General features: G+C 45.8%; 1 protein-coding gene across 1 annotated transcript; it reads left to right on the forward strand.

Annotated features, from left to right (window-relative positions):
- The first annotated feature begins 1,975 nt into the window (after positions 1-1,975).
- On the forward strand, positions 1,976-11,132 carry MYL11 (myosin light chain 11). Its single transcript, XM_083409343.1, has 7 exons — positions 1,976-2,131; positions 4,435-4,530; positions 8,615-8,690; positions 8,815-8,919; positions 9,000-9,078; positions 9,968-10,016; positions 10,755-11,132. Exons 1-7 carry the CDS (start codon positions 2,129-2,131, stop codon positions 10,857-10,859), a joined length of 513 nt encoding a protein of 170 aa, XP_083265469.1. The 5' UTR covers positions 1,976-2,128; the 3' UTR covers positions 10,860-11,132.
- The last annotated feature ends 109 nt before the right edge of the window (positions 11,133-11,241 follow it).

The following is an 11,241-nucleotide window of genomic DNA, read 5'->3' on the forward strand; positions in this document are numbered from 1 at the left end:
TTAGTTTTGCAATGCTTCCTGAAAGAGACCTCATTATTGCCATCTGGGAGGGCTTTCTTGTGCTGCAGTTCAAAAAAGTGGGGCAAGCAACCTTCCATCCACCCTGGAATATTTGTGGTATGAAAAGTTACCCTTTTCGTCAGAGGTCTACAGGACACTCACTGATTGGAAAGAAAGCAGCATGTCCGCCCCCAAAACTTTTGCAGGCATAAATAGTATTGAAAGTGGGATCATGCAGAACCTCCCCATTACCATTGAGAGCTCAAATAATCATGAATTTACAACTTTTAAAAAGACATCTGGAGAGGCCCTCTGTCTTTCTCATCCACGTGCAACTTTCTCAGGAATTGGGAAGATACTAGTGCTCTATCACTGTATTCCATCACTTTGCTGTTGTTCCTTTTTCTTACTTCATGCTGTGTTTTGCAAGTTTGCAGTGAGAGGTGGGAAGGTAACATTACATGGGCCTATGTCCCTACTGATGTTGGAAATCTGGTCAATTATTCTGTCCACTTTTAAATCAGAAGGTCTCCATGGTCACCAATTTGTTGACAGGGGGGCTGCTAAGGAAGGGATCCCCCTCCTAAAAAAAAAAAAGCTGTATCCAAGTTGTTTCTGTGGTTACAGCACCCTCTTCACACACCCCTTGCCTCTAAATGTGCAGCTGTGGTACCCAAGGTCTGCATTTCGCCCTTGGGATCTCTAGTTCCCAGTCCCTGTTCTAGCAATCAAGCTGATCTTTGAAGAGTTGCAGGTACTCATGGCTTTCACCCTCCATTTTCCTTCTCTCACATTCTCCCTCTCTCTTCCCTTACAGCACATGGGTCTATAACTGGGGCTCTTTTGAGGGGAAATAACTAGGAATAAGTGGGTGAAGTAGGGGGATGAATGGACAGGGCCTCCCGTAGCTTTGTCCGCAGTGGAGCGGGGAGGAAGCTCAAGATTGCTATCTTTAGGAGCCTCTACTCCAGCCTGGGTGCCTTGCAAGCAACAGCTGGGTCCCACAATCCCAAAAAGGAAATTTTCTCAGGGACATTGGATACCCTTGGCTGGGAGGAAGGGTAGGGAGAGGGCCGAAGGGAAGAAGGCGGATATTGAGGACCTCTGAGGCAAGGAAATGGGAGTGAGGAGCTGAAATTTTCTCAGCCCATGATGGAGGCCAGGCAGCGGAGGTCCCACAGAGAACCTCCGGGGCTCGGGAGTGGGGCTGAGCTGTTAAGAATAGCTGCCAAGCTCAAGGCCCATGGGATAGTGCAAATCTTACTGTGAGTGCCGTCCAGTGTGGTGCCTTCCAGATGTTTTAACTACAATTTCCAGTGACTAGGGATTATGGGAGTTGAAGTCCAACAATATCTGGAGGGTACCACATTGGCTATCCTCGTGTATCAAGTCTGACAAAATAGTTAGCCCCCGATCCCTGAATTCCATACAAGGAATTAAAAAACCAAACACATTTCCTGGAAAGGCTTTGGCATGCATAACTTCACCTTAACTATACCGATGTACCGTGTGCAGGTGAAATAAATGCACAGTTCTCTTCTTTGTCTTCCCCCACAATCCCCTTCTCTCCATTTCCTCGGTTGTCTCCCCCGAGTCACACTTTAGATTGTAAACACCTCGTGGCGGCGACCTGCCCTTTCATACCTTATAATGCAAATTGATGATGCAAGTCACAAATAGCCCCAGTTGAAGCTTTTGAGTCCTGGCAAAAGATCAGTGGAGCCCTAAGCCAGAGCCAGAGGTTCACCCTGACACCAAACTGGGTAGACGCAGGACCTACTCTGGGAGAAGGTGGGGTACTACCATGAACCCCTGTGATAGCAAGATTTCTGGGGCAGGAACTGTCAAAAACCCAGTATGCTTTTTCCCTTCTCCAAGAAAGGAGTTGGCCCGTTTGCGTTCCTCTGGAGTCTATTTCTGGACTTTGGTTACCCCCCACCCCCAGCCCTGGAGCCAAACTTGAAGATGTGGCTATAGTTAGCTGCCCCGCCTCCCGCCAGGGGAGTCTATATAACCCCAGGGGAATTTGCAGCCTGTGTCTAGGCTGCTCATCCTTCTGGCCCTTGGGACATCCCCACCGCACCCACAGCTGCTGTTTGCCCACCTGCCTGTCCGCTGAGAAACCAAAATGGTAAGTGGGGTGCAGGTGCCCTGGTTCAATCTAGTGGAAATGTACAAAGTGGAAAGAAAACGGAACGTTGGTTGATCAATCTGCAGCTCTTTTCTTTCAAATAGGAGGGGAAGACTAGGAGACCATTCAGGTTATGTAGATGAAATACATAACTGAACACCCAAGAGGTTGGGTGTTGGAGGGGGGGGGGACAGAGGAATCCCCTTAACAATTTTCTAAAATTTTATTTCATTGCCAAAACAGTGCAGTGCAGGACTTTCTCTTATTTCTCCTTTCATCAGTTTCTCCACTACTCTCTATCTCTGTCTCATCTCTCCGTTTCAGTTTCTTTCCACTTAAACATTTTATTGTCTGCGCAGAAGAGATGTGTGTGCTCAGGGAATACCTCGGAGCAAGTGAGGAGAGATTGGGGGTAGTTGAAGGAGGTGGGATGCCAGATAGCAGCTGGGAAGAACAGCTTTTGACGAGGGGAAAGGAAAGATGAAGCCTAAACCGCATGCAGAATGTCATGTTAAATCGGATTATTTCACATCCTTCCTTGCTTTCTAGCTAGCCTTCCTTAAGATCCTATTTCCTTTGCTGAGCTATGCACCTTAAAATTCACCAGAGAATCCTTTCAGGCCCTGAATAGCCATATCATGCTCTTTTTTTGTTGAATAATGCAGTAGAACAGTTTACTCAGCTGGGAATTAGTTGGACCCCATATTGAATTGAGAGAGAGAGAGAGAGTAAAGGGCAGCTGAGCGGTTGCTGAGCAGACAAAAGCTTCAGGAGTCATATTCCTGGCGGCGCCACAAAATCCAAAGCAATGAGCTGGAATCAAGGGATACCGTGGAACAATTTTGTTTTTGGAACAAAGCAGCACAAGGAGTATGCTTTTTCTTCTTTTTGCCCTCAGAGTCTCTTGTGTGGTTTGTCACTTCACCAATACACACGCCCCCCCCCCTCATATTTTGAGATCCAAGTCACAGGCTGCCACTAGCGCAAGAGAGCCAGTGTACTGCAAAACCTGCTTAGGAAGCAGTCACTCCAGATTGCTCAGGCAAGCGAGGCAAGCAACCTCTCACACACATTGCAGGCAAAAATAACCCATTGGCTGTTCAATCCATCAATGGTGTATCTATTGGTACTCTCTGGGAAATCCTATGTATGACTGCTCAGAAGTAAGCCCCAGTGATTTCAGTGGGGCTTACACCCAAGTAATTGTATATAGGGTGGCAGTCGAAGAGATACAACTTAATTGTCAGTGTGTGTGTGTGTGTGTGTGTGTCAGCTCCATCTTCTGTGGTATGTTAGAGAGATTTCCCGAATCCTTTGACATATACACTTACCTAGGTAAACCTCAACCCTGCCACCCAGCTCAGCTATTGCTCAAACTCCTTTGCTGCCTTCTATCTCTTATGAGGCCAAAGTGCACCCTGTTCATATCCAATCAGCCAGACCAATATATTGCAGGAGGGTTCAGAAGGAATTGTGTACGCCTTCCCAACACTCCTTAGAGCTCCATTTAACCTCATCCTCCAAGCCAGTCTCCAAGGAGCAGGCCTAGTTTGTGAACTTTGATAAATTCCAATAACTGGAACCCTCTTTCACTGGGGCCTTTGCGGTTTCTCCTGCATCTGTGAAACTTCCAGAACCTCATCAGCGTTCATTTATTTAGTCGTCAAAGCCTATAAAAAGCATTTTTGGAAGCTAGAATATGTAGGCAATTTCTGCAAGACACACAAGGCTAGTTTACGTTTGCTGAACACATCTCTCTGGCACTCACGCTCACAAACGCATCTCAGACTAATACGTTGAAGATTTTGAGGAAATACCTCGAATATGATATATCACAGCTCCTTGACGCAGCATTTGTTGTTCCTGCCATTTCTGAACACTAACTAAAGTTCTGAGTTTGTTCGTCAAAGGATCTCATTTTCCTCTCAGTTTTTAAAACCTTTGCTACCATCACCAAGCATTTTGGAATCTCCCAAACCTTCATCCTGCTCCCCATGTCTGTGGAAAGTTTGGTAGCATCCTGTTTTGAATCTGAAAAAATAACTTAACCCCCCCACCCCCACCCCAATAAAACAATTATTTAAAAATGAGCAGAAACTGCTTCCAGACATTTCCCTCCTACCCGGGACAGAAATGTATAAATTATTTCATTTCCCTCCCCCCACCCTTAACTATGTTCAGCAAGCTCACAACATTTCACACTCTAGAAACCTGGAAAGTGCTGCCCCTGTCCCCCATCACTAATAAGCATTTTGGGTGGTAATGTACATAGTGGTCTGATTTCCCATTTTAACCCATTACAGGCACCCAAGAAGGCAAAGAGAAGGGCAGCAGCCGAAGGAGGAAGCTCCAATGTATTCTCCATGTTTGACCAAACACAAATCCAGGAGTTCAAAGAGGTAAGAAACCAAGAAGAGATGGGCGAGGAGAAAATGGGAAATGTGCAACTTGCTGGGAAATGTAATGTATGGTGCTCTTAAAGCTTACCTGGAACTATTCATTGAAGACGTTTGAGAAAGTCATTGACAGAAAGGATGGTTTTTTTTCAAGGTACTAGAAGGTGACTACAGTTCCCAGGATTCATTGGGTGGGGCATGCTTTAAAGTTGCTTTAAATGTATGGTGTGTACGCAGCTACGGTGTAATCCTATATATATCTACTCAGAAGTAAGTCCTATAGAGTTTAATGGGACTGAACTCCAAGGTAAAGTGGGATTACAGACTCAGTGTTTGGAGAGAAGCTGCTTTATTGTAGGCATGTAAGTCTCATCCAGAAATCAGAGGGATACAGAAGTTATTAATAATCCTCATAATAACAGACTCAAATCTATAGATCACCTCCTTGGAACAGGATAGAAATTTAATTTTGAGGACCACCCGATTGGGAAAAGAACCTAAGTAAGCTATGCGGAAGGATGTTCTGACCGTAAGAAATCTACAGAGTCCGGAATTTTCATCTGTGGATTATTTAAAAATAACACATCTGTGGTGGATTGATTGGATAGAATTAAACCTTTTAAGATGGAGCAGCTTCTGTCCACCCAGTTTCACACATGGAGGCCCAGACCTCACTAATTTCCCTTCTCAAGCTTCACTTTAGCCCTTTCACTGTTCAGGATTCATCAGATGTTGAGAATGGCGGACATCTACAAGTTCTAGAGGGTTTCCTAAAGGAGAGAGAACGGGAGAAGGAATCCGTGGGTGCTATAATTTGGCCAAGTTATCCTAAGCAAGTTCCTTGGTGTCTGTAGGATACAGAACCTCAGAGGAGCTGAAACTGTCAAACACCACCTAGTTAGTTGTGCAGTAAAACCCTAGGCATGTTTATTCAGAAGGAAGCCCCACTTTGCACAGCGAGCAAGTAAGCATGTGCAGGGTTGCAGCCTAGGAAGGTGTTCAACACATCCCTTTTTGAGGTGGATCTATCCCCTTCCTCTCCCTCTACACACCATTTAAGTAGCCCTCTGTCTCCTAGCAGCCAGCCAGGTTCATTCCACTTGGGAAGCTGGTGTGGTGGTGGTGGTGGCGAGAGCTTTCCATGTGAAGCTCACCCTCCCTCATGCATGAGATTCTTCCCCTCCATTTTGAAGAGGATCTCCCTTGCCCTTTCGCAGCCATCGCTGCTGCCCCTCGACACCCCACCCCCAAGAATGGCGGTGTTTCCTTTCTGAGACCCTTGAGACGCAGCAGTGTCTATTTTGGGTGAGGGAGGACCAAGAAGGTAGGTGACATCTGCGCTTGGACAGAGGAGCAGGCGGCAGCTCCTTACAAGGAAATCTTTGGAGATGGATTCTGGGTGACTGGCCTGAAAGAGGAGCTGTGGGGCTCCAGACTCAACGAAAGCAAAAATTGGGCCGGTGTTGCAAAGGCTGAAAACCCTTCATTTAGATCTCACATTTGGAGAAAAGAAATCAAATGAACAACAGGAAAATAATTACCATTCCAGCTATCTGGGGAGAGTTCCATCAGTCTTGTTCCTTTCTCTTTCCTCCGTCCTGGTCAATGAGCATTTTCAGCTTTTTTACTTTTTTGATGACAACCCACTTTCAATCAATACATTTGGTGAAAAGAACAGATCCTTGGCCGCCGGGCAATTTATTGTCAATGACCTTTCTAGACCACCTCCCTCTAAGCAGCTTGGGGTAGCGATAATGGATGTTCCCCAACCCTCCTCCATCTCCCAGTTTATCCTCAAAACAACCCTGTGACTGTGATGGTAGACTGGACTGGAAAGTATGAGGTGACATTTGCTTCGGCTCAACGTCCTCTAACTTCCCCGCAAACAATTCAGAACGAATGCTTCTTGAATAGCCGGCTTTGTCTAATCTCCCTGTAAACAAATCGGGCTGAATGCTCAATAAACAGGTTGTCTGGAAACACCTCCAGTTGGAACAGCAACTCTTGGCTAAGGTGGCTCAATGGCCTGACTTGCTATAAGGGAAAATTATATATCCAGCCCTATGCTATGGTGTATTTTTTGGGTTCCATTGTCCCTTGGCAGTGGCAGCTACGTTGTCTCTCTCCACACCTGCCCAAGAGTAGCTAAGGGTTTCTGCCCTCAGTGAGTACCATTTTGGAGGACTGCGTGTTCAGCTTTTATACAAAAAGATTGTTCACCCCCAGCACTCAAGTGACAAAGCTGAGGTGCTAAGATGAAGCAATTACTACCACCACACAATTGTAATTATTGCCTTTAAAGTGAAGAGAGTGTTGGGAGCTCCTCTGCCTCTCCATTCTGCATTCACTGTAGCTCGGGTGGCGTGGGAGTTGTTCCATGTTTTTTTACGGGAAAGAGACACGCCACGCAGCCCCAAAGGATAATAGTGACTGAGCCAAGGAAGGAGTGAGCTCCCCTCCCCTCCCCGCTATCCTCCGGAGATCTCATCAACAGCTCCTCTGGAATGTTCCATCTGTCCCCTTAGGGAGGGGCCCTGGGTTTAATATGAGACAGAAGAAGATTGTTCCCATTCCTGGTAGAGACTCGGAGGGGTATCAAGTGACAGGTGTCTCTAGGGCACAGCTGCAGAGAAGTGGGGAGGGGGAGGAGAGGCCCAACAGGGACCGTGCTGTGCTGGAAGCTGGTCTTTCTCCAATCCCACAATGCATTGCTAGATATAAGCATCAATAGAAGACGACTGGAAGAGGGTGAAGGGATTTGGGGTCCAACCTGGGGTCACATTTTCTGGAACTCCTTTAACTTTAACTGTCCTGTGAGCTCATTAAAATTCCAGAGATAAGACGTCTGGCAACCTCCTTGAGTAAATTATATAGTGGGCGGCTATAAGTACTGTTTTAGCCCAATGCTTGATGACCCCAGGTTAATGTTTCATTCTTCTTTGAACAATGCTGGCCATTGATTGTAACAATAAAGACTGGATTTGATTCTCCCTTGTGTTGCAGCAGCTTTTTCGATAGTTAGAAGCCACAAACATATTCTGTTCTCTTGGCCAGCAGCCTTGTGCCCTCCCTAGGCTATGGTGTACAACTCCCATCAGCCACAGCCAACCTTTTGTTAGACGCCACCCCAATCTCGGAGCAGTGTGAGATTCCAGGGGTTCCAGGCAGCTCACCCAGGGTTCAGTGTTCCTTTTGGAAATGCGACACAATGGAGATGGTGGTGTCTTTAGGATTTATGGTTTATTTACACATATATACAACCTGAGCCTACAATGGAGAGGTTCACAGCATTGACACTCCAAGAGGGTCTTGTTTATCCCATTGCCACAACTTTGGATTCAAGCAGAAATCATAAGTCAGAATGCTCCTTTTAATATTCTTTCCAGAAGTCAAAATTAACCTTCAAAGGATGTTCATTCAAGGCTGGTGTATGTTTACCTTGCCATGGACATTTACATGATGAAACCAAGGTCTTGAAATGTGTACTGTCAACACAGGCATGAGCGTGTGCCATCTCCCTCTTGCTAATGGATAGGTATCGTGTAGCAACAAAGCAATCTGTGTTTCCAGTAAAAACTACTGCACTCACATCCACTGATGAACTTATAACCCAGTCACACAAACAAGTTCATGTCTTGTGACATGGTCACTCGCAGTGGATGTTAGGACTCCCTGAAAAATTTTGTGTTTCAGGTTCTGAGGTGGTATGACATTTTCTTCTCTGGTGGTTGAACTGTAGTGTTTTATTCAGAACTGCAGAACTATCAGTTGAGGTAGCAGGAATCAAGCGCTGAACATGCATGTGCAAACAGGTATTTAGAGGACCAGTAATATCTCACCATTTAAATTAAAGCTGAGTTACATGTATGTATTATATATAGTTTTGGAACTGGAAATTTCAGTGCAGATCTGTGTGTTCGCGCATTCTAGAAATCCTTTTGAGAGCGGACAGATTCGAGATCCAACAGTTGTTACAAAGGAGAGTTACCCTACAAATCCTACATTCATTTTTGTCGTGAGGTAGGGTGGAATGCTGGAGGTGAATTGCCTGCAATCCCACAATGTTTGCTTCTCTCTCACTTTCTAGGCCTTCACTGTCATTGACCAGAACAGAGATGGCATCATTGACAAGGAAGACCTGAGAGATACATTCGCTGCTATGGGTAAGAGAAAAGGGAGTCTCGCAAGAGCGTGGCAGGGTGGGCAGGAAGGAAAGCAAAGCTTGGCTGTTGAAGGAACTCTCAAAAGCCACCCCAGCTGATAATCCTGCCCTTCCCATCTCTGCAGGGCGCCTGAACGTGAAGAATGAGGAGCTGGATGCCATGATCAAGGAGGCCAGCGGCCCCATCAACTTCACTGTCTTCCTCACCATGTTTGGTGAGAAGCTGAAGGGTAAGTTATTTCCCTGTTCTATCTCTCCTTCTTCTCTGCTTGATGTCAAGATCTCACTGTCGCTCCTCTTCTCTCACCAGGTGCTGATCCCGAGGACGTAATCATTGGCGCCTTCAAAATCCTGGACCCTGAGGGCAAGGGCACTGTCAAGAAGCAGTTGTGAGTATCTGCCCCGCAAATCACTTTCCTTAGATGTGCTGCGCTGGTTAACATGTGACCCCAAACCATTGCTTGGCTGTCACTGGGTTCATGGGCTCCCCAACACACTCACATTTCCTTCCCAACTCACCTGATCAAACAAACCGCAGTTTGCTTAAGTTTTGTGTTTGCTCTCCAAACAAATTAGGAACCACATTCTGAAGGAGATTTCCAATTGTGGTTTAGAAGGCAAATGCAAACCATAGTTTGTCTGTTCAGATTTGAAAGCAAGTTGTGGTTGGAGAGGAAGAAGTGTGCGCTCTTGGGACTTGGACCTGACATCATGTATAGGCTGTTAGGTCTGAACCATCCTGCTGCATCTCAGATGATGATGATATGTTGGCTGTCTATCCTACAAACTTATATGATTCATTCTACACTAGTTTAATTGTCATGCCTTCCTTTCAGAAAACATTCTGGCAGCTGTAGGGGCTGTGAGGATTCAGAACCCTCACCAAACCACCGTTGCTGATGACTTTGAGATTTTTCTTAGTGCTTCATGGCCTTTTTCATAAAATGACAGCGCCCTGAGAAGAGTTGTAGCAATTTTAAATGCATGCCGTTGTAGGGTTAAAGTTCTTCCAATGATGGAATTCAAATGTAGGGTTCTGTTGCCTATGAAACAGTTGCCTTTTGCCTATGTACATGTGTGTGTGTGGAACAAAGCATTCTTCCAAGCAAAAATATTTCCACCAGGGAGGGCTTTCAGCTTATGTCAAACTGGGAGGGGACTGGGGAGCAGATCTTCTCCATAATAAGAGGCTGGAGCGCTTTGAAGACCACCTGAAAAAGGACTCACAGTGACCTGGGGATCCCTCTCAAACATCTTACTCTCTTTGCTTGTTTGTAGCTTGGAAGAACTCCTGACCACTCAGTGCGACCGGTTCACCCCAGAAGAGGTAAGAGAACTTTCCTGCATCATGCAGAACATCCAGTCCTTTTTCTCACCTTTATGCTCCCCCCTTGTCCTCTTCATACCCATTTTTCTTCACCTGTGAGCTACTCTTTTCCCCCAAACACGAAAGGGTACACTTCTGCATACTCCACTCATCTGCCAAGCTAATGCTTAATACAGCAAGGCATCATGAAAGGCTTCTGAGAATTTGCAGTGAGTTTTCCTGTCACTGCAAAATAATCTCACAGTCCACATCCACACACCACCTAGCCAGAAAGTGCAGCTTTTATATAGACTTGCCCTTGACTCCTGTTTATCTGTCCTTTCTGGATTTAGGGTCGTAGCCTTCATGTTCATCTGGATAGGAAAGGAAATACTCAGCCAATGGAATGTTAAATGCTGGCTCTCCTAGGACAGAACGGTGTGCCTGTGCTGTGATTCAATGGTTTAAATGCTACAATTCCATTGCAGGACAGAACTAAGTTGAGAGTGAGGTGGTGAGGTTGGCAGAGGGAAAATGGAAGCAGCCATTGCAGTTCTGCGGAAAACATTGTTATTGACATCAAGCAGCTTCTCTGCTTCTGAATGCCCACCCTCCCCCTCCAACCTTTCAGACATCTGTAATGAAAATAACACCAGTGCATTTACTGACTTGGGAGTATACATTTTTTTAGCTTCCTGGGAAGGGAAACCGAATCAGGAATCGGGCAACTTCTCATTTTGGCCTCTCTGCCTCTTTCAGATCAAGAACATGTGGCACGCCTTCCCTCCAGATGTAGCTGGCAACGTTGACTACAAGAACATTTGCTACGTCATCACACACGGAGAGGACAAGGAAGGGGAATAAGCCCTGGTTTTCCCACCCTTGCTTTGTGGGGGAATCCACCCAAACACCCCCAGGCCGGGGAGTTTACCTTACACTGGTCCCAGATGATCCACACACTTTTGTAACCCAGCAATACACACACCATACCTGTTATTTATTAGTATTATTATCTGGGGAGGAAAACTATACCCCCCAAAGCCAAAGCCGTGCCCACTTCAACTTGTCTTAACCTAACCGGGACCTTCCTCCGTAAAATGTCTTAATAAAGATGAGGACACCTCTGTTTCTAACGCCCCTGTTGTTACAGTCTCTTTGACTTCTCTCAGTTTGAAATTCAAATACTCCTGGAATGGATTCATGCAGTGGGTACATCTTCTTTTTTTAAAAAACCAATTTATATTTC

The sequence above is a fragment of the Podarcis tiliguerta genome (assembly GCF_965153285.1).
Source record: "Podarcis tiliguerta genome assembly, chromosome: 13".
NCBI lineage: Eukaryota > Metazoa > Chordata > Lepidosauria > Squamata > Lacertidae > Podarcis > Podarcis tiliguerta.

Coding starts and splice junctions, on each gene's coding strand:
- MYL11 (XM_083409343.1), top strand. Junction 8,691..8,814: donor AGATACATTCGCTGCTATGG/GTAAGAGAAAAG, acceptor CCATCTCTGCAG/GGCGCCTGAACGTGAAGAAT. Junction 9,079..9,967: donor GGCACTGTCAAGAAGCAGTT/GTGAGTATCTGC, acceptor GCTTGTTTGTAG/CTTGGAAGAACTCCTGACCA.